Below are 23,568 nucleotides of genomic sequence, written 5' to 3'. Positions count from 1 at the left end.
AGCCTCCTGGCTTGCTGTTCCAGTGCAGGGTAGGATTGCGCCCTTATTTAGCTATCATGGCTAATACATGTTGAAAAAGCTTACTTTGTGAATTTTTCTAATCCCCTTTTCAAGTCATCTAAACTGGTGGCCATAATCTAATCATGTGGCAGTGAATTTCCAAAGTTAATGGCTCACTATATGATGAAGTATTTTCTTTTGTCTGTCCTAAATCTACTGCAAATCAATTTCACTGGATGACCCTGAATTCCAGTGTTATGACAGGGGAAGAAAAAGATACACATCTCTATTTGGTTTGTCTGCACTCTGCATACTTTTGCAAGCCTCTGTCATGTTCCCCCACCCCTTAATTTCTTTTTTCCCCTAACCCCGTGTTATTCAAACTGTGCAGCGAGGCTCTTTAGGGAGGCGCCAGGAACTCAAAGGGGAGGCGGGGGATGTCCTCTTGCAGCGATACAGTCACACCCCTGGGCAGAATAGGAGCCTGTCTTCTGCCCGTCCTCTGCGCTTTTTTTTAAAGCAGAAGAAACAGGAGTTGCTCAGCTGCGAGAGTGGCTGCTGCCGCCCCGCCCTCTTCCTAGCATGCTCGGCTTGCAGTCCTTAACCCTCGCTGATCCTTGTCTGGTTGGTTCCTAATTCCCAGCCTGGGATCGATTCTCATCAAAGTGAAATCTCTCTTCAATCCCCTCCCTCTTCCACTCCCCCCTTTCGATCTCCAAACCTTCCTGCTTTCCTCCCCCTCCCCCAATAAAATGCTTCCTATTTTACCAGTCACCAGGGGTCTTAAAGTTGCTTCCATGCAGTTGGCAAGGGGGGGGGGAGAGAAACACACACTTTACTTGGCCAGGAGCAGAAAAAGGGTACTGTTTTTAAAGTGATTTATTAATCTTGTTGTTTGACTGAAGAGGAGAGGCTGTATTTTTAAAGTGATTCTTGCTACTTGAAGGGAATACTTATCAGCCATTGATGAAGTGATTGCCATCCCAATCCTATCCACACTTTCCTGGGAGTAAGGCCCATTGACTCAAATGGGACTTACTTCTGAGTAGACATGCATAGGCTTGAACTGTGCATCTCCTAGTGTAGGAGACAAATCAGCTTCCTAACCCAACCCTTATCAGCTCTGATAAATCTTCATGGTCTATTTTTGTTTTCCCCACCAGCTGCTGGAAAAATTTAATTTCATTAAATTAATAAAGGGTTCAATTCTATCCAAGGAGAATGGGAGAAATGACTAGTTGGATTGGGGTCCACAGGGGTGTGTGTGTGTAATGTTGGTCAGACTGGTTGTTCACAAAGTTCATTTGATAAAACAATTCTATTGGTATGCTTACAAAGTTTAAAAAAATGAATCCTCCTGGACCAGACCAAATCTACCTACTCCGGCATCCTGTCTCCAACAGTGATCAGTAGCTGATCATTTATAAAGCATGTATATTGCTGTGCATTAATAATATATTTTAAGATCTGCATTTAATTAATGATATTATTAATATAATTAATATTAATACAGTTAATATATATTTAATATTTAATATTACATTATAATAAATATAATATTATAATATTATATTTAATAGAGTTAATATTTCTGGCCACTTCCTGTTTAATGATGTCACTTCCAGTCTTCAGGAACATGATGGAGAGTCATGGCCAATAGCGACGAGAGTCAAGGGAGCCACTGGCCGGAAAAGTTTGAGTACCACTGCCCTAAACCAAAAAGCTCCAAAGGTTTTAGCTTTTTCTTGTAGCAATGGTGTGTTGACCCTTTGACCATTTGGTTGCTCTCTGCTGTGCTTTTTCCTCTTCTAAAATATCCTTTTTTAAAATGTGAGGTTACCTGATGCATATACAGTGTTCCAAATATGGATGCACCATAGATTTATACAAATGCATTGTGATACTGGATGTACTAGTACTTGCATATTGGGATAGTGCATCTAAAATGGCATCTAATATTTGAGGAGGAGGACAGGGATGCCCAAATTTTGGAAGCACTTCACTGTTAAAAAACTGAGATACAGGGTGGTATCATTACTCATGACCCATAAAGTTATTTGTGTGTATGGTTTGAAAAGTGCGTTAATAGAACCGTTGGCTTTCTCTTATGCTAATTTTTCACATTCCTAGTGAATAAGATCTCCTGTCTGCTTATATCTTGAATCTTATATCATCTGAACCACTTTGGCAACTTATATTAGGCTTGAATGTGGCCATTTTCAGTGCAGAATATCACTGTGTATTTATCTACTTTGCATTTATAAGATTGCCTTTTATCTCTTCAGTGTTTTCTCCCAAGTGATCTGCATTCTAATCAGGCCCAAAATACATTTCCTATGGAGGGTTTTTTTCTTTTTAGAATTGTTTTTTTTAAGCGGAGAGCCTGCAAAGCCATAAGAGAGGTGCTGTAAATATTTCCCAAAAGTGGTGGTGGTTGAAAGATTAGGGTTATTCTGTCTCCTTCCTCAAGATCCTGGTGAAAGATGACATCTTGGACCCATTTATAATCTTAACCAATACTACAATTAGCAAGCAAAATGCTTGCTTGTCCAAGTTTTTATGCATGTGCTCAATTAAATCTATGAATAGTGTTAATGAGTGTGTTTCCCCACATTCTGAATGCTAAATTCCAGAGAGTACGGGGGAGCTTTCTGGAGAAAGCACTAGTCAAGATGTGACCATATATTCAGTTTTAATTTAAATATTAAACAGAATGGTTTAATATGAAGGAATTGTTTAGAGAATCATCTGATTTATAGCGTAAATCTTTTCTATAAGAATCTGAAGAGCTTTACTTTGTAGCTGCTATCATCAGCCACTGTTCCTTTTCTTTGTTGTATCTTGCAATGGTTCAATATGACCGATATGTGGCTTTCCCATTGTAGCCAATCCACCTATCTAAGTACCTTTGCTTTTCCTTACTACACATGCAGCATGCTAACATCTAGCCAATGAGATCCTTGTGTGAAAGCAGGTATTTATGGATACAGGCAACATGGATGCAGAAGTACCACCGAATATGCACCTCCAGATGCATCATTATGTATTCCTCATCTGCATAGTGATGTTCATCCTGGCTCCCTTTAAGTGGCTGGATGAATCTTTTGATGCTGATGGAATTCTAGCTCCTCTTTGGGCCCATCAGTTGTTGTGTGCAGCTGCAGTGTGGCTAGTCGCGGTGGCTGCGAAGGCATGAACAAAGACTGTACACACGTACGCATAAGTCATGTAAGTTGGTTTTATAGAATTATTCAGGAGACTGGGCCTTCCTCCTGTTAGTGTGCGTGTGTGTATGTGTATATACACAACAAAATATTTCTTTTCATACCTGGAGTATTTAGTGAGTGCATTGCGATTGCCCCATTATTCATCTTGACTCTTCCTACTATGCAGATACAAGCATAGCATAGTGCAGATACACACACCAAAAACAACAACCAAAACAAGGGCAAACAATACTTCCAACAGATGTTTTGTGTATTTATTGAAGGCAGTGGCGTAGCTCGAGGGGGTGCAAAGCACTAAGTTTTGCAGGAATCTCACTGTGACGTGCAAGAGGCCTTTCCCCTTTGGAGCCATTCCAGGCGGCGGCGGTGGGGGGGGGGAAGAAAATGGAGCAAAATGGCTCCCTGCTAAACTTAGTGCTTTGCACTCCCTCCAGCAATGCCACTGATTGAAGAAAATCCAAAATGTCCCATCATGTTTTGACATTTTGGAGTTCAGTAAAAAAATCTCACTTTCTGAGTATCTGTTAGAAGCTTTATAGCCCAATCCTAACTAAACCTTCACACTGCTGATGTAGCCATACCAACAGAGTTGGCTGCATTCTGCAAGGGGTGTGTGTGGCAACAGCAAAAGCCTCCTCTGCCCCAATAAGTCTCCTCAGATTTTTGCTGGCACAGAACAGAGGAGAGTAAGGGGGGGTGGAAGGGGAAAGGAATGGGGCTAGGATCCTGGCACATGCCAGTGCCACTAAGATCCACCCCCCTCTCTCTCCGTCCTGCCTGCCCTCCTCACCCAGACGCTCTCCCATTCGTCTCCCCTCCCTACTCTATTCCTTTCACCACCCATCCCCTGCGCTGGCTTACCTGTGTTCATGCCTGATCACTGACTGTGGCAACGACACTGCTGCCATTTGAGACGGCAGACTTGAAATGACCGCTGAATAGACATTTACAACATTCCGCTATCATAAAGCCCAGTTAGTATCGGGGTGTTGTTACTATTTCTTTTTCGGTATAGTGGAAGTGGCCATATTCTGTTGTGGTGGCTTGGGGTAATCTGGGAAAGGAAGAAGTAAAGGCTGCTCTTGTAATACTGCATAGGGCTTCTCTTTTTATTGATCTTCCTTGAAGAGGAATGCCTATTTCTTAATCTTCCTTGTACTCAGTTTTTTCTCAGGGCACCTTTAGACCAATGGTTGTTATTCATTGGCTGCTGGCCAGGGATCTAGGCATTTTTGCTCAATAAAGGTTTAATTTTGCAAGGATATTTGGTTTCCTTTGCACTCTTGGCACAACGTGCTGTTGTTGGGGAAAGATTTTTTCCCCCCCTGTATCACCAGGAACAAGGTGGTTTTTTTAAAATTGAGAAACTTTGTTATTTTTAACGTTATTTTTGCCTGTCCCAATTTAATATCCTCAGTCCTCCCCTCTTCTTCTAATTGTACTGATTGGTTACATTCTTAGTTCTTCCAATTGACCAAGGAGTGACCATTTTCAGTCACTCCCTTTTCCAAGTCCTCAACTCTTAAGAGGCCATTTTGGAGAATGAAACTGCAGAGAAAAGGAGGAGTGGCAGAAATTACCTGCTTCTTAGGCAAATGGAAATGTCCTTTGCTCGTGGAAGAACAACTAGGATACAACCCAATCATCACCACCATAGTTCATCACCAATAACATCACCAATAACATCACCACCAATAGTATCAAGAATTCCACAATCCTATATAGTTCTACAGAAAAGTCCCATTGAGTTAAGTGGGACATACTCCCAGGTAAGTGAATATAGGATAGCAACCTAAGGACCCAACCCTATTCAACTTTTCAGTGCTAGTGCATCCACAAGTTAAGAGAACACAACCTCAAGGTAAGGGAACAAACAATCTCCATGACTGTGCCCCCACTGCAGGATGCAGCGCACATTTCATTGGCATGGCTGTATCAGTGTTGGGAAGCTGGTTGGGATTGCCAGATTATAATTATATAATTATAATTAATTATAGCCAGAGGTGAGCAATGAAGTATCAAGGTGCTGGAGGTGGAAAACTCAAGCAGTTTGTGTAGATCTCCAAAAGCATTTCTCCAGATGGTGTGAGTTCAGAATAAAATGGGAAATGAGATTCAGTGCAAGTAACCATAAAGCAATGACCACTAGAACATAAAAAATCCTAATGTCATCTATGCACGAACGGGGATCTAAGATGGTGGTGATTTCAGCAGGAAACATTGGGGTGGCCCAGTGAACATCACGTTTGTGTGTCGCAGCAGTGAAAAGGGCAAATTCTATCCTGGGCATTCTTAGTGAAGGGACTGAAAATAAAAATGCAGTATCATAATGCTTCCTATAATTGTATCTCACAGGGCGCAATCCTAACCCCTTATGTCAGTGTTTTCCAGCACTGGCATAGCGGTGCCAATGGGACATGTGCTGCATCCTGCAGTTGGGTGTCACTCACGGAGGCCTCCTCAAAGTAAGGGGATGTTTGTTCCCTTACCTCAGAGCTGCATTGCCCTTATGTCAGTGCTGGAAAGCACTGACAATGGGGGGTTTGGATTGTGCCCACAGTCATATTCAGGATATCGCGTACAATTCTGCTCACCACAGCTGAAAAGAAAGATACTGTAGAGCTGCAAAGGTTTCAGAAATGTGCTAGTAAAACTATTAGGGGATTGGAGAATCTTCCCTATGGATAACACTAAAGCATTGGTGCCTTTATAGCTTAGAAAAAGATGACCAGAGTGGAGGTGATATGATAGAGGTTTGTAAAATTATGAATGATGTAGAAAGAACTTTTCCTCCCTTGTGCATTTCACTTGAAACTTAAACATTAGTGACTGAAATGGGTTTGCAGTAGATTCAGGGACAGAAAATAGAAAAGAATCTCTTCATATAATGCATTGTTAAAGTTAAATGAATTATAATTTGATTTACAGCCCAATCCTATGCTGCCCTGGTGTCCAGAGGAACACTGCTGTATCCAGTGGGGCTGGGGCAGCCGCTGGAGAAGGGAGATATGCTCCCTTACCCCAGGTAATGGCACTGTGGCCCCAATTGGTTTCTTTGAAGCTGTGCGCACTATTGAGTGGGCATAGAACTGAGGAAGCCCGTGTAGGGCTTCCTGACCAGGGAAGGAGCATAGGATTCAGTTGCAGACTCTGCCGTCCTCTTTGCCCTTCCTGGGTCCAAACCTCTCTTCCCTCTGCCCAGTTCCCCCCTCCCGCCTCCTCCTACTCCATAAAGCCTCACCACCGACCAGTGGCCTTACTTACTCCCAGCTGCTCCAACACAGGGTTCTCTTTTGGCGCTGAGGCCCAGCTCCGACTGAGTCCCAAAGCTGGCAGTACGTGCATACTGCTGGTAGGAAAGTGTTTTACAGCATTTTCGCGTCACCCAGCATCGATGGTACAAGTGTACCACTAGCACTGGGCAGCATAGAGTTGGGTCCTTAAATAGTTACTTTGCTTCCATAAGATATGCAATGGTCACTGGTTAGGTGGCTTTAAAAGGAATTTAAACAAAAGGGAACATTGATCTTAGGCATGATACAGAACCTCAAAATTCAGAAGCACAATATCTCTGAATGCCAGTGGCTTCAGGGGAATACAGTATAGAGTGTGTGTGTTGCCCTCATGCTCTTTTTGTGTATTTCCCAGAATCACCTGCTTGGGCCATTTTTGCAACAAGATGATGGATCCTTGTTCTGATCCAGTAGGACTTCAATAGCAAAAACAGCAGTGAATTAAAGTGTGATGTAACAACATCCCTCTCTACCATTCAGACCAATTCAATATAATAGCAATTTAATCTGTCAGAAGACACTGAGAGTAAAACATGGCTTTTGTGCAGAAACAGACAAAGTAAATAGGAATGTTCACTGACGCGGCCCTAATTAGTGCTTGGAGCAATGAACCAACTACACAAATATTCTAATCAACACTCATCATAGTCTCAGCACTAGCTGTTGTGTTTCCTGAGACCATGCGTGATATTTATGAAGTGTGGTGGCCATTAATCCTCAACAATGAACCCATAGAATACCTCATTCAAGGAAGCATACACACTAGAAATGTGAAAATTGGTGTTACACTATTTATTATGTGTAGACAAAAAGGAATGCACAACCATAACAGCCACACAGTCCTTATAGGAGATGAAACATATAGTTACAGACAATGAAATATAAGCAGCTTGTCGTTTCCAGCTTAATAGAAAAAGATTATTATCCTCCAAAATATAAAAGTGGTGCAGGTAAAACATTTTTTTTAAAATATAAGACTTTAAAAAAATATTGTTAATACTATCAGAAGGCGGAATTTATTTTGTGGATCTTGCTCCAAAGTATACTGGGTGACAATAGCTTGATTTATTTTCTGAGCAAAACCAAATTTGGGGATTGCCCCACACAACTCAAATAGGTTCCCCTTATCCTTCACCCCTCTTTCCTTTCACAGCACTCACCCAGATTGGACAGTGGTGGCACTCCAGACATAGGAAGATAAGCAATTATGCAGGGGATGGACAGAGTGGATAGGGAGATGCTCTTTACACTCTCACATAACACCAGAACCAGGGGACATCCACTAAAATTGACTGTTGGGAGAGTTAGAACAGACAAAAGAAAATATTTCTTTACTCAGCGTGTGGTTGGTCTGTGGAACTCCTTGCCACAGGATGTGGTGATGGCGTCTAGCCTGGACACCTTTAAAAGGGGATTGGACAAGTTTCTGGAGGAAAAATCCATTAAGGGGTTCAAGCCATGATGTGTATGTGCAACCTCCTGATTTTTGAAATGGGCTACGTCAGAATGCCAGATGCAAGGGAGGGCACCAGGATGAGGTCTCTTGTTATCTGGTGTGCTCCCTGGGGCATTTGGTGGGCCGCTGTGGGATACAGGAAGCTGGACTAGATGGGCTTATGGCCTGATCCAGTGGGGCTGTTCTTATGTAAAAGAGCTGTTAGATCTTTTTCTCTTTTTCTGCTCTTCAGCATGATGGTAGCATGTCTGGAAGAAATGTCCCCACTTGCCCTTCTGAAATATGGGTTTTTCCAAGAACTACTATACTGGATTTTAATCTGAGCTGGAGCTCAGAGACCTCATAATGCTAATTTCTTCTTAGAAGTGGGCATTTACAAAGCCTCAAAGCTTGTAACTGGTACAGAACCCAGTGAGCTTTGCTGGTATCCCTCTCACTCATATTCTCTAGCTTACCATAGCACAAAATGTATATACTATATACTGTATCTAACTTTTTCCCCCCATGTCATGGATCTTCCTATGAGAAGTGGGGCCCAATCCTATCCAAATTTTTCAGTGGGATTTCTCTATCTAATTTTCTCTATCCTCCTTCAGTGTCTATCCTCTCCTATGCAGATTTATTTTTTTGTTCTCCAAATTTCCCATTACCCGTTTTATTAGTTTTTGCTTCTTCCATATATAAGGAAATCTGTGATTGTCTGAAGCAATATGTATGTCAAATGCTTTATTTTTTTGCTTATCCTATTGTAAACTGTTGCCAGCGCTGGTCGGTGGTTCTCTCTCTCCTGTTTTGGAGCACCTGCATGCTATAGCGACAGGGGTGGGGAGCATAGATTGAGCTGTGAACGTAACCGTGTTATAGCCTTTCCCGGCAACCTTCCACTTGTATGTACGTTTAATTCAATAAGAGAATGAAAAATAGGTGATCCTATTCTGCTGAAAATAGATGGAAAGAGTAGCTTTTGTTTGCCAAAACAACTAACGCACTGGAGACATTTGGCCAAAAGGGGAATTACTAATATTTTTAATAAACAGCTAGACTTCATTTGTCATTCACTGAGCTATCTTGAAGTTTTCTTTTGCTAATAGTGGCATAAATTATTGGTAGTTTCAGGTCAATAGTAATGCATGATTTGTAACATTCTGCTGATATGGTTATCCCTCCCCCTTGATTCTTTGATAGCTAAGCCATATTCAGAAATACAGTCCTTGGTTTCCATGTTTTGCCATTCCATCAACAAGCTCAGCATTCTCATCCTTCATCCCACTGCAAGAACTGGAAGCAGTGAGTAGTGATTTGTCTATAATCTTCACAGAAAGAGGCTATTTCCCCCCCTTTTTATAAACTGTTTTCACCTTGTGCCTGGGAATCTAGAAGTTAAAAATGTAGCTGTATCTGTAGGAGCAGATGTGGAATGTGGTTTGGCTAGGAGACCAATTCTTGTGTATTCATGCTCCATCTACTCTCAGCAATGGTGGTATCCCCTTGAGAAAAGCCAGCATTCTAGTGTTTGACAATGTATGTGATTTATTTTATACAGCTAACAACTGGCATGTAGACTTACACTTATGGATTCTCATAGTTCAGCTGTGCAAAGGACTCTCTCATTTCCTGGCAGTTATTGGCCAAGATGCATACCTCCAGTTCACAGCTGATCACTCATACTTTTCCAAGCATCCTTTTTGCCTAATACCAATGGAAAGCCTATTCAACCAAACAGGACATGTTCTGCTTTGCAATCAGACTGAGAATCATCAGCACCTGCTGAACAATTTCAGTTTGAAATCTACACAGAAATAGGTCACGGGGTTTAACACTAAAAGTTTTCTAGAATGCTTGTATAGAACATTATCACTGATTGGTACCTTGGTGATGCAGTAGGAGTGGGAGTGAATTTTGTCACCACCATATTACAAGGCACAGACTTTATTATGTTGTGATTGACCATCAACGTGAATTGAGCATACCCAATGTTCTGCCTACCGGACAGACTCATTTGATGCAGGTCCTCTGTGAAACAGGCAATGTGGCCAGAAGGGGTGGGACATCCATGTTCCACTGAAATCCAGTGGAATTTAAAGTGCTACCTTTGATTAGATCACATCTATCTTTAAGATTGATAACCATGTCTAATTTCCTGGGTATCAATGGCAAAATACATTTGAAAATGTAGGTATGTGCTGTATACTAGGTTCTGTAAAAATAAATCTTCATCTATATAAGTAAGTGGAAGAATATATGTATTTAGTTATATGCACCAATTTTTATGCAAAAAAAAAAAAAAGAGTGTCTCTGGAAGTGATCAAAAGTCCTCTTTATCTCAGTGAGTCTGTTACAGATGCTATTATCCCTACAGCAGAAGCCTGCTTCAAACATTCTGCTTTCCTGTCAGCAGGGCTGATACAGGATATTATAACAAGCATCTTCCATAACAACTGTTCAAGGCAGTGTTTGTAGCTTTTACATGTGCAGCTCGCGAGATTCCTTCCCAGCATTATGATGCTTCTGCCATAGCTGTTCCAGTAAACTGGGTCTAATTAGACTTTCTCCCCTACAGTCTTCTTTTCTGCCTTCTTTCTTATTTGTCGTGGGAAGAGAATGATTACTGAGGGGAGGGCAGCAGGGTGTGTGGGGGTGAGGGGTGGTACGTAATGGGTGACTTGTATTTCAGATTAGAAATTTGCTAAAAAGAATCTTTAAAAAAAAAAAAGGTGAGGATTTGATCCTCCCCCAGTTATTGGTAGAAGAAAATGACAAGCTTTCTTCCTTTTTCTGGAAGGGGCTTCCTCCCTTTTTCAGACACCTTAAGCTTTACAATTAAATCTGCAGACCTAATAATCTTTCATTATTATTGCAATGCTGACCAGAAGCAATATTCTAACTACTCGTACAGTCACCCCTCATCTTGTGTTCAGTTGACCTGTGTGAATGCAACTACATGTGATTGGCAAGCAAACAAAAACAATAGACAAAAACAAAGTTTTAAATAGGCACCATTTAAATACATACACCATTTACTAAATAGATGCTTGAGAGTGAGCAAGTGATCTGAGAGTGAAGCTGCTGCTCCCTCCATTGTTTTCAGTTCTCACCTGTCTTTCATAATTTTTAAAGACAGTGGGGGGGGGGATTGGATGTAAGGGATTTCTGACAAAATTTTGAGTACATGTGATTTTGGTGTGATGCTCCAACTTAGGAACTAAGTCGATAAGGGGTTACTACTCATTTCACAGCACAATCTTATTCTTGTGCCATGCTGGCATGAGCTGTAGTAAAAATACTGTAAAACACTAAACAATGATTCACGAGCAATGAGCACCAGTGAGACAGCTTGTGCTGGCCCTCCAGAGCAGCATTTAGCCCCTGGGCTGCTGGTGCAGACAGGTAAGGTGCTGAGCAGTGCAGGGTCCTGACCCACAGTTTGCAAAGCCCTGTTCTCAACTAATTTTTGTACAGATGATTGTAAATAAGAATTGCCTTTTACATCAGCTTTCCGACATTTTGGTAAAATGATCAATAAAATAAGAAACAATCCCTGAATTCTTTGCATATTTTATTTTTCTTTTTGATTTCCAACTCACACACATCTGGCATATTTTACATCTTTGCAATAAAACATGGTTACAATAGCTTAAGGAATTTATATATCCAAAATATTTCACCATGATCTTGAGATGAAATGAACTTATCTTCCAGATGTTCAATATTCTCCCAATTCTAAGCTACAAACTCAAGATATTGCTTACAGACTGATGATGAATAACTTAATCGTTACATTGATTCCCTGTGATTTCAGAATCTTATAAATACAAACAACAATGAAGAAGGTATTTAGTGCTAAAACTTACTAATACAAGGTGGATAACAAATAAGAATCACATCAATAAATAATGATATGTTTCTGGTGCAAAGTGCCAGTACAAAGAATCCATTACCTTGTTTATCTTTTTTAAATAAATGACTGCAAGTGAGTGTAAAGTCTGAGAAAATTACATTCCTGTTACATGCCTCATAGCCCTACCGACACAATATGTACATCTATGACAATACAGTCACCAAATATACAAAGAAGAAACATGAAGTAAAGTGTATATACCCCTGGGTGTGTTACTTGAGCCGTTGAATGTGTGGCAAATTATCCTGATAGTCATTGTTACAGTATTGTCAAACATGAAGTTCCTTCAACTGAGACTGTGGCTTAACTTGTGACTTTCAGAAGAATGTAAAAGGACAACCCCAGTGAAGCTATGGTTGTTTTTAACCAAGCTTTATTTTTGAGAAAATGTAGAGAAAATCTTAACTGATCTCTCCCTGCAATGTACAGTATGCCAAATGTGATGCAGCTAGAAGTCTTGGACTCTTGCTTTGGGGGGAGTCATTAAGCACTGCCGAGCAGCATCTCATCTGGGCTCCCGCCTGTCTATCATTTTATTAAATTAAAAAGGGAAGAATTTTTCTTTGCTTTTCTTTTTATAAAGTATAAATATGGCAAACAATGGCTTCATATCCAAATGCTTCATGTCATGAGCAAAACTCCACTTAGAAGGGGTGACGAGATTGAAAAGTGCAAACCATGTTTCAGTAGCAATGACAAAATTGCGGCTTGCGCCCCATTTCAACCCTTAAATGCAAGCTGGGCCCTTCAGCAGCTGTTCGGTTCAACCTGTGAATGTGGCTGTTTCATCAAGACATCAGGTTTTAGGTACATGCAAGTTGTAACTCCACAATAAAATTAAGAAACGTTTTTGTTCTTTATACAAGGTTTTACTTTTACAAAAGTATCCCTTTAAAGTTAAGATGTGCATCTGATGTACAAAGTATCAAACGTAGTTTTTTTTTTCTTTTAAGTATTTTTCAGCTTGAAAAGAGGCTGGAAATGGGAAATGTATGTTAGGTTCATGGCCCAAACAATGTAACAATCAGACACAAGTTTCCTCAGAATATTCAAAAGTCTCTTGTGACATATTCTACTACCTTTTCTCAGTAAACAAAGGTATATGAAATAATTACCAAAACATCTCCTAATTCAGTATAATTTACATGATACAAGCTTGCTTTTGCAGCAGCTGGTGTTCAGTTGTGAAAAAAATACACAAAGTAAAATGGTTGCTGATTACAATGTACAGCTATTGCTGGGTGTAATGGAATGTACAACGGAGGTCGATGTAGACTTTTTTTCCACCAGAGATTATGCCTTTCAGTAGCACTTGTGCTCTCAGTTCCACTTTTGCTTTCAGTTCCTCACTCCATTTCAGTATCTATTCTGATGTTCGTAATGCCACCGATTAAAATCTATATTAAAAGCTACAATGCTACCCGAAGCCATGCCAGTAATTAGAGTCCTGAAAGAAAGAGACAATTTTTATTTGCATGTTAGCTTTTCAGGCCCCAAAATGATAGTTTATGCTCATCCAAAGATAGGAGGCATATGAAAAGTCTTGAGAAAATGGGGTATTTTGCTGCTTATTGTGACTCTATAACATACACATATGTGAAGCAGACAACAATAATTGAAGTTATTTAGGGATTTTTAGTGGGCAGTGTTTCTCCTCACTTCCTCTCCCCCCCACACATCCTCTATTTGTAACATTTGTATCCCATCCTTCTCCTAAATAGGACATGGCATACATGTCCCTTTTTATTCTCACAATGCCCTGTGAAATAGGGAAGATTAATAATGCCTGGGGACCCAAACCTATCCAATTTTCCAGCACCGGTGCAGCCACAATGCAGCCCAAGGGTAAGGGAACAAATGTTCCCATACCTTAATGAGGTCTCTGTGACTGCTGCCCCGCCACAAGATGCAGCGCATACTCCATTGGCACAGTAGCACCGGCACTGGAAAATTGGATAGGTTTGGGCCACAGCTCAACCCAGTAAGCTTCATCGCTGAATAGGGCTTTTAATTCAGATCTTCTTCTGATCCAAGACTATGTCCGTTAGACCACTGTAGTACTAGCCATAAACTTATCTTTGAGAGCAAAGTTTAACAGCACCAGTTATTTGCTCATTTCAATTGGTCATAAAAGCATACAAAGAGTCTTATGCCTCCTGGATCAGATCAAATGTCTGTCTAGTCCAGCATCATCTTTCTCACAGTGGCCAGCAAGATGCCTCTGGGAACCACACAAGCAGGAGCTGAAGATGTTCATCCAGCCATTGCTCTCCAGCAACTGGAACTAGCAAATTCTGCAGGCAGCATATACCTATCCTGACTGACTAGCAGCCATTGATTTGTCTTCCATAAATTTGTTTAATCCTCTTTTAAGGCTGTCTAAGCTAGTGGCCAGCACACATCATGTGGCAGGGGTCCTAAAGTGGGCTTCTCCCACCATATTTAGTTTTGGGGTACAGCTATCCCTGCACACTGTATAGTGAACTTGTGTGTGTAAACCACCATTTTCATCTTTATATAAAAGTGGGAACCCAATCCAAAGTGCAGTGTAAGAAGCTTCTTTATCAGTCCAGTCCTATGTGTGGAATGCACATTCTGTTGACATAAACTGCTTTATAGCTGTCGCAAACATGATGGAGCCAGTGTGTGCGGCCTTGTCGTCACTGCAAGCAGTGAGCAGTCAGGTCCGTGCAAAGACAGATGCCAGATGCCCCTTGCAGCAAGTAAGGCAGCACAAGAGTTGGGAAGATTTCAGGGAGGGGTTAGAATAGGGTAGGGGATGAGCAGAACAGAGAGGAGAGGGGGAGGGGTCCAGGAAGGGGGTTGATTCAGCAGCAGTGCCCACCAAATCCTAACCCTCTTCCCGGGCCTGATCCACCTTCATAGGTCAACACTGACTTGCACCAGCTAGTGACATGGTGCAGCTCCAAGTTGACCCATGGAGACTGCCGGGGTTTACCCCAGGGCAAGGGGAAAAAATATTCTCTTATCGCAAGGAGCCCTCAACATGTCAAAACTCCCCCACGGGATACAGCAGAAGCCACCTTGGTACTGCCGCATTGCCACATGGGGACTGGGCTATAACTATAGCAGAACAAATTTTATCATGCATCTCAATTAGGTGGCCAATTAATAAGAAAAAAGAATGTACACAGTCCCACAGCCTCATTGCTTTCCAAGGCGCGATTTACCTCTGATCATGGGACAGGTCCATTGCTCGAATGCCAGCATCACAACCAGGGTAAATGTAGAGTTGCTTGAAGTCGCAAGCCTGCCATACTTCCACTACTCCATTATCACCACCCGTCACCAGGTTCTGCCCATCACTGCTCAGAAGGATAGCCTACAGAAGAGTCAGATACACATGGGAAATAAAGAATAGGGAAACAAATGCATAGCGCAAACAGCTCTCATGAGTGGAGCATTTTCTTGTTTGACACATATATTTTGAAAAAAAGTAATACTTAACAAGAGGTCCAGCAATGTTTCTAAAAAGGCTGTTGTATTATGAGCAGAGGTAAAGAAGCAGAAGCAACTGTTTCACTGGAAGCTGGCATATATCATTTCTGCATCTGCCCTGCAACAGTAGGTGCCATCACGAACACCTCACGCAAGGCATCCCTTTACTTTGCTAGAGGTGTTTGTGATGGATTTGACTCCTCGGAGCCTGTATTCATGTCGTAGCTCCTAGTCAAAGGAAGATGGACGTCAAGCCATGTAAGCTTTTAAAGAAGAGGCGCTAGAAAATGCTCAGCTCCAAAACAGAGATCCAGGAAACATGGCCAATAAAGCAAGTTGTTATTGTACAAAAGCACTAAAGTTCAGTCCTGACTTGCAACTGGCCTGCAAAATATGTCCTGTGATTCTGAATTCAAATGGCAAAACTGTATGTGCAGCAAAACCGTATGTATTAGCAAGCAGTCCTGCTAATAGATTCTGTTAAGTTATGAGAGGAAAGTTTTACCCTGGTTGAGTCGCTGATCTCCATCTGAGCCAAGAGTTTGCCATTAATGCTGAAATTGCTGAACCTGCCTCGTTCGTAGTAGATGATACAGTGGCCTTCACTAGATACTGAAATTAAGCGAGGGTACAAGCAGTTTTCTGTTCCTTCAAGTGCTCTAAGCAAATCTCCAGTAATTGTGTGCACTAGGCAAGGTCCTTCTGTAAATTGCAAAACAATACTGACGATTACAGAAATGCAAATTGTCTAAAGAAAAAGTGCATAATAAGGATGGCATATAAATAGTATACAAGGAATGTACACGTGTGTGTGTTTGGAGGATGTCTCTGATTGAAAGTGCTGATCTAAACTGGCATCACAACAATATAAAAAAAACACTTTTAAACAGTGAATTGCTTTCAGGTGTTTGGTGTGTTAACTTCAATTACTGAAATGTTTAAAATGCACTAGATTGGGGGGTCTTACTATGGTTGCTTATGATGATAATTTCACCCTGCCAAGCTCCTAACCCCGATGCAGCAGGGAGGATTTAAGATCAGACACCTGCGGTATCTATTCACAGTTGTGCTACACTCCTGTGAATGTATGAAAATTACAAACGTACTGTTGCAACAGGGTATATTCAAAACCAGATATTCAATATAGTACCCACGTCCTAGATATACTGTAAGACAATTCAGACAAGAAAAATATTTACTTAGGGCGCAATCCTAACCCACTTTCCAGCACCGACATAAGGGCAATGCAGCTCTGAGGTAAGGAAACAAACATTCCCTAACTTTGAGGAGGCCTCTGTGAATGACACCCAACTGCAGGAAGCAGTACACGTCCCATTGACACAGCTATGCCAGTGCTCAAAAATGGGTTAGGATTTGGGCTTTAGTCTTCTACAAAAACTCATGCTATGATAAATTCATTTCAAGGTGTCACAGGATTCACATCCAAATCCTAACAAAATCCCCATGTGGCGATGCAGCGACACTGGTCGGGGCCTTGCTGCATCCTGTGGGGATTTTTGGCTGCAGGAGGTCTCCTCAGAGTAAGGGGACATTTGTTCCCTTGCCCTGAGATAAGCCCCAGAAGCTGCAATGGATCAATTCAGACATTCACCAGCAATACGCTAGCACAAAGTCTGTATTGACTAGTGAAGATGGATCAGGCCTGGGAAGGGGGTCAGGATCCAGCTTGCACCTCCACCACTGAATCCACCCCCTTCCCAGACCTTATCTGCCCACCCCACTCCATCCGTTCTGCTCTGCCCCCTGTGCTGGGCTTATCTGCTCTGACAGGCCTCTGCTGGTACACACACAAAGGCTCTAGCCTTCCCCCCAGCATGCTGGCTCCCTGCACTACCACAAAGCACTTTTGAGGCAGCCTGTGCCAGTGGAACACACATTCCGTCAGCACAAGCTTTGAATAGGACTGGGCCATCAGTCTTCTTTGCACCAACTAACAGGGTGACTATTTTGGAACCTAAATATACATGTAGCCAAAAAGCCCAATGACTATTAAGTATTTTCTAGCTTTATAAAACAGTGACAAACCATACGCAGTTTGCCCTTGCAGCCCTCTTTCATAGCTCAGTGTCAATTCTGTCCTACTGTCCGCCTGCCTCTGGGCAATCTGGCCTTCTCCCATGGACAGCTTCCTTCAACCTTCCTCCTGTCCTCTGGTTTGGTGCGCATTTGCTAGCCAAATGTTGCCTCCCACTTCCCTCTCACAAGCTGAACTGTTCTCAAGCATTTGATTACTGAATGTATACTTTGGCTGTTGAATGTTTGTAAACAATCCATTAGATTGTAGCAGCTCAGCCAATGGCAGCTGGGACTGGCAGTTCACAAACAGTCTGGTGACAGACAGTCTCCAGCCTATATGGGAAATGTTCAGAGCAAGCTCTGTGGAGGATACAGAAATTTAAAAAAATATATAGCTTGTAGGATAATGACAGGATAATGAAATTATATTTGTCTTTAGGCAACGCTTGCCGATTAGGAATTCCATGTTTGTAAGACTTAAAATGACAACTGACCTTTAGCACCACTTATGACAAGTCCCAGCTCAGCACAAACAGAGACACAGACAACTTCATGATCATGACCGGTTAGAACGGCTCTGGGAGCAGGATAATCACCTAAATAAAACAAACAAAAAACCAGTTAAGAAATCCAAAATAAAATATAATTCAGAAGCAATGAAATATCAACAGCCTAAATGCAGCACTGACTGATTCACTTTTTGTTTTGCTTCAGTGTTAGAAAAAAGGAATGGGAGAACTTCCCCCTCTTACAGCCCAATCCTACCCCCAAGTCACTTGTGCCAGCTGCTCAGCATGTGCTGTAAAGCAGGTTCATGGCTTCTTGAGAGCAGGCTGGGCCAGCGCACGGAGCCAGAGTGGTGCCAGGATAGTGTGACTTTATGCCGGCATGGGCAAATCAGCACAGGGGGTGGGAGATGGTGGAGAGGGGAACAGAGGCGGGGAGGGGCGTTTCTGGGTGGGGGAAGGTGGCCTGAGGCACAGATTGGGCCTGGAAAGGGGGTAGGGCCAGTCATGGTGGTGTGGGCTGGATCCTAACCCATGTCCCCAGCCTGAGCAACAATACTTGGGCTGCTCAGATTGGCGCTCATGGAATTGAGCAGATCTGAGTAGCCCCACAGGGCTGCCTGGGGTGTTGCTCAGGGTAAGGGGACTGGAAAGTTGGTTAGAACTGGGCTGTTTGTTTCATATCAGAACTGAGTCCAATGTACATTAATTAACATGAAAAAATCAGTGATATCTGAGTTGTATTCAGCTGCTGATTTCACACACCGGAGCACATGTGAAAAGACTATTGCTAGGGTTACAGTTATCAATATTGTGTCAGTTCATAGGTAGCCCCATGGCTCATTTCCTATGGTAGTTTTTGCCTGTGTGCTTCTGAAAAGGGTTCCTTTGAATGTGTTTCTGTATGCACGAGGGGAACTCTGGGGAGGGGGGAGGACTACTGATTTCTCCATAGTGCATGTTCATGCATTGATACCCATTTAGGTGATATCAATCACACAAATGGTAGGATTACATTTGCAAGGGCAATTGTACATGTCACATGCTTAACTTAGCATATAACTTTTCAACCTGAAAGCAGTTTTAAAACAGGTTTTATTATTTATTCTGTCTTCCAGAATATCCGCCAGTATAGTTGGCAATAAACTAAACTCAGTTCAGTCCTTCATTTTAAAATAAACAGATGTATCTTTACTGCGGAGAACAAAAACCCAGGTACGCATGTGGGAAAAAAACCAGAAAAGGACAGGGTGACTGAAGTGCACGGGGTGCTTCTATCTGACTGGCTATGTATGGAGTGGATGGGGAACGTTGGAAGCAGCTTCCCTGTCTGGAAAGGAGGTGGCTGCAGGAGTGGCAGAGCCACTGTCTGCGTTAAGACAGAAAGAGGAAGTTTGGAAAGACTCAGTGATGCATCTGCTCAGAGTTTCTGGACTTTGAGACCAAGGGGCTGGGCGTTTCTCTGGTTTAGTGCACGTTTTTGTAGGCTCTGCTATAAGGCAAGGATAAGGGAGATGGAGGTGAACAATAAAAATTACCTTGGGGGGGGGGATAATAGGACTTTTTGGGATATTTTCACCTTTATAGGCAGCTTATTAAAGTAAAGGCAAAGGAGGATTGCAATTTCTAAAAGACATTAGGCATGCATATGCGCTTAGGTTAGGGATGTATAACTTTTTCAGCAGAAAGAGCCATACTGAAAATACATTAGGAGACAAAAGACCTCGAGTTAAATTGCAGATTTCTGGAAGATGCTAAATTATAGCCGGCAGAGGGCTTGAACTTATTCTGCAATATTCTTATTTTGAAATTGCTGTTCTCAGATGTGAATTACCAGAGTTAGCCCTTGAAAAACCTTGAGAGTTTTTCCAAGACTTGAAAAGAAAGCACAGAAAGGCAAACTAGCCAATTATCAATGTGTAATGGAGACAATGGAGATTCTGGAATACCCAACACATAGTCCTCACTGAAACTGCAAGTTATCTGTAATTAAATGGAATCTATGCTGTGATCCACTTCATTTGCCAAAGCAAATGCCTATGAGAACCAATATTGTCCCTGAAAGCAATTTTTAAAAAAATTCCAAGCTGTAATGTATTTCCAAAGTGTTCAGAGTCAATCACAGATTTGCAATAATAGCAAGTATCATTTCACCTTTAGGGATAAACGAAAACACACACACACTTTAATCAGTGCTTTGTTCTAGCAAAGTGCCACATGGGGAAAGAGAACTTCACCCACATTACATTTCATTGCAAAAGACAGAATGTCATGGACCTTAGCAATCATTCAAAATCTAGCAGAATATTCTGTCACCATCACATCACCACTGATAGATGCAGCGAGAGGTTAAAGGCTGTGGCACCAAGGGAGCTGCAGGTGAAACTTGACCACCGTGAATTGAAACACCGTCACTTTGAACTCACAGTAATTTCCCCAACATGGCACTTCTATGTCTGCAATAGAATCACTTCAGGGCAAAAAGACAAAATACACAAGACTGAGCTACCAACTCAGTTTCCTCGCTCCAGTTTAAATGAAAAAGCGAGCTTTTGTTCTCCACATGATACGTGATTTGTTTCTGAAGACAACAGCATGTGTTTTGATTTTAAATGAAGAAGACAAATAATAATAATCTATTTATTCTGATAGATCTTGGTTTCCCAGTAAACAAATATTTCATGTGAAATGGAAACATATTTTCTGTTTTAGAAGGCACAGTGGCATGCTCTTGATAGTATGATGGGGTATTCATTTTAAAAAAAGCAGGGGACATCCAAGCACCTCACTGTTTTCTTATCTAAAAAAAGCCAATAATATTAAAATAAATAATATAATAATAAAAAAAGCCAACAACTGACAGCCCAATCCTGAGCTGCCCAGGGCGTCCAGCCTTGGCAGCATCGAGAAGGGTTGCCACCGGATCCTGCACCTCCCGAGCTACCGCGGGAGGGGCCTCGGGAGAAGGGGACTTTTGTCCCATTCCCCCGAGTAAGGTAAGCAGCCCCGCAATGGGCTACTCACTTTACCGCTGACCAAAAGGTCGGCAGTAAGGTAAAGGCACTTGTGTAGGGTGCGCAGCCCTACATGAGTGCCCTGGATCATGTGGAGCAGAGCTCTGTGGACCCGCCTTCCATCCCTCCCCCAGGCACGCCTTGAGCCCGCCTGCCTCTCCGCGTCACACCTCCCCGTCACGCCTCCCCCTGCCCCCCTCCGGCCTCCCCCCTCCCCAGAGCACCTCCTCCCTGCCCCACCTACCGTACCACAGCTTGGCGGTCCAGGAGACCGCCAAGCGTGGAAGCTGGGCGACCACCCCGTGCTAGCCCAGCACCAGCCGGTGCTGGGCTAGCGCCAGCGGAAGCCTTACAGGATTGCGCCCTGAATTGTGGATAAGAAGCCATGTTATGGGGGCCAGGGCTTGCCCAGGCCAAGAGTACAGCATTGGTGGGCTGGAGATTGCAACATAAGGTTTTCTGTTAGTTGTTTTTAGACAATGAAGAATCAGGGTTAGCAGTGGCATAGCTAGTGGGGGGCACAAAGCACTAAGTTTTGCAGGTGCCTCACTGTGCCATGCAAACAGCCCCTTCCCCACCCCTTTAGAGACATTCTGGGCTGCTAGAGTAAAACGGAGGCATACACCGCTTGCATAGTGCGGTGAGACACCTGCAAAACGTAGTGCTTTGTACCCCCTCTAGTTATGGTACTGAGGGCTAGACATGTGAATGCAGTGTAAAAGGCGTAAATGCAGGAGGTCTGGTCTAGAGGGTAGAGCCTCCGTTTGCCTGAAGACAACATCCACAGGTCACCTGTTCGAGGCCACCGGCACCATGCGACTTTGAAGCAGCTGACAAGCTGAGCTGAGTTATTCCATCTGCTCTGAGCGTGGGAGGATGGAGGCCAGAATATGCGACCAGATCAAGAAAGAAACATCTGAATGTTGTGGTTCTTGAAAGATAGAACCTTCTTTCAATTGTAGAAATCCCTACGGGAATTTAAATAGCCTGCCTATGTAAACTGCCTTGAATAAAGTCTGAGGAGAAATCCGACGACCAAGAAAGGCAGTATATAAATTCCTGTATTACTATTTATTATTATTATTAAATGCAGTGTAAAAGCCAGCCCTGTTGAAAACTGTGTGTGCACGCGCACGTTCCCAACCTGTCCTCTTCTCTATCCTCATTTACCTTACTCCCGCAGCTGCCAAAAGGGCAAATATCCACTTGGTTTTTCATTGCTCTTGTGTGTGTGTGTGTGTGTGTGTGTGTGTGTGTGTGTGTGTGTGTGTGTGATGAAAAGATGCAAGGGGCAGCAGGATTTGTTTCAGCAATCATCACCTGTTTTTCTGGAGCTGTTCCTGTTTCTATTGGGAGTGTTAGGACTAGAATAAGGAAAATGCCTCTGAAAAAGCATTGCACAGAGAGCACTAGAAGAAACTGCATTTAGTTTTTCTGAGTTAAGACACGGGCAGAACTGGGTTAATACCATCTCCTGGGTCCTTGCAGGAAGCTCTTTTAGGCTCTGGGAAGGTATTTCATGATGTTTCTGGATCCTGCTAGTGGAGAGCTCCCACAGACCATAGAACTACCCTGGTTTCTGAATCAGAATAGCTAATCCCTAAAAGATTCTTTCCCATGCTGTTCTCATGAGATTTCTTCACATATATTATGTTGCAGTATATGCTCAAAGGGGTTGTATATGTTACAAAATCAAACATAAGGCAAACCCAGCAAAGGCACTGAAGTTATATTTTTAGAGGAGAAAGTAAAGTACTATAAATTGTAGGGTTTTGTAATGAATTGTTCATATATGTAAATAGGTATGAATTCTACTCTTTCCAGGCAAAATTCAAAGTGCAAATACTGACCTGTAAGGTCCCATGTCGCTTGGGACTGGGCCACCTGAAGAAGTGCTGCCTCTCATATCAACCTGCTATAATGTGCCAAGATCATCCTCCAGGTGCCTCACCATTAGAGTTAAGTCAGGTGATCAGAGAGAGGGTCTTTTCCAACGTGGCATCATGTTTGATATATTACCTTCCAAGAGGCTTGCCTGGGTTATCTAACCTTGCTTTTGTTATGGTGCCAGGCAAAGACTTAAAAAAAAATTATCTAAGGCCTTTTAGGTTTTCATGCTGAGCTGCCAAGTTAACGGCTATCCTAATTGTTACTGTTTTAGGATCCAATTTTCCAATGCCAGGGCTGCTATGCCAATGGGGTATGCACTGCTTCCTGTGTTGGGGGGGCGGTCTCGGAGGCCTCCTCAGGGTATGGGAACCTTTGTGGCTGCATTGTGGCTCCACCAGTGCTGGAAAGTTGGATAGGATAGGGCCCTTAGGTGTAACCCACCTTGAGAAATGTTATTGGAAGGAAATAGAGAATTTTCTTACATAAACAAAATAAATCCTGACCACATAAAAATACACAGGGCATCATATCCCAAGTCACGCTTCAAATGTGCACTCCACAAACACAAGCTCCCTCCAATGATGGAAAGAGCATTGGGCAAAGGGCCCCTTCGCTTGCATGGTGATTCCAATTTTGCAAGATTATTTTTAATAACTCTTGCAAGTAAATATTAAAAGTAATCAATAAACCACTTATTGATGTTAGTCCAATACAGTTCTGTTGTACCTTGAAGGAAAATACACTGTAGACAAGGAATTTTAGTTTGCCATAATAATCCAAATAAAATG

The 23,568-nt window shown here is 42.4% G+C and overlaps 1 protein-coding gene across 9 annotated transcripts in view; it reads right to left on the bottom strand.

The window, feature by feature from the left end:
- Positions 1-11,515: 11,515 nt before the first annotated feature.
- The window catches only part of NBEA (neurobeachin), a 472,923-nt gene continuing 460,870 nt past the window's right edge, over positions 11,516-23,568 (bottom strand). For all 9 annotated transcript variants that reach the window (XM_066621990.1, XM_066621993.1, XM_066621995.1 and 6 more), the window contains 4 exons: positions 17,865-17,966; positions 15,839-16,035; positions 15,066-15,217; positions 11,516-13,321 (listed from right to left, as the gene is read on the bottom strand). In XM_066621990.1, the coding sequence (XP_066478087.1) occupies positions 13,231-13,321; positions 15,066-15,217; positions 15,839-16,035; positions 17,865-17,966 (542 nt within the window). In that variant the 3' untranslated portion in view covers positions 11,516-13,230. The remainder of the gene's footprint in view (positions 13,322-15,065; positions 15,218-15,838; positions 16,036-17,864; positions 17,967-23,568) is intronic.

The sequence above is a fragment of the Tiliqua scincoides genome, chromosome 3 (assembly GCF_035046505.1).
Source record: "Tiliqua scincoides isolate rTilSci1 chromosome 3, rTilSci1.hap2, whole genome shotgun sequence".
In the NCBI taxonomy this organism is placed as follows: domain Eukaryota; kingdom Metazoa; phylum Chordata; class Lepidosauria; order Squamata; family Scincidae; genus Tiliqua; species Tiliqua scincoides.
This window is presented reverse-complemented; position numbering and strand designations above follow the sequence as displayed.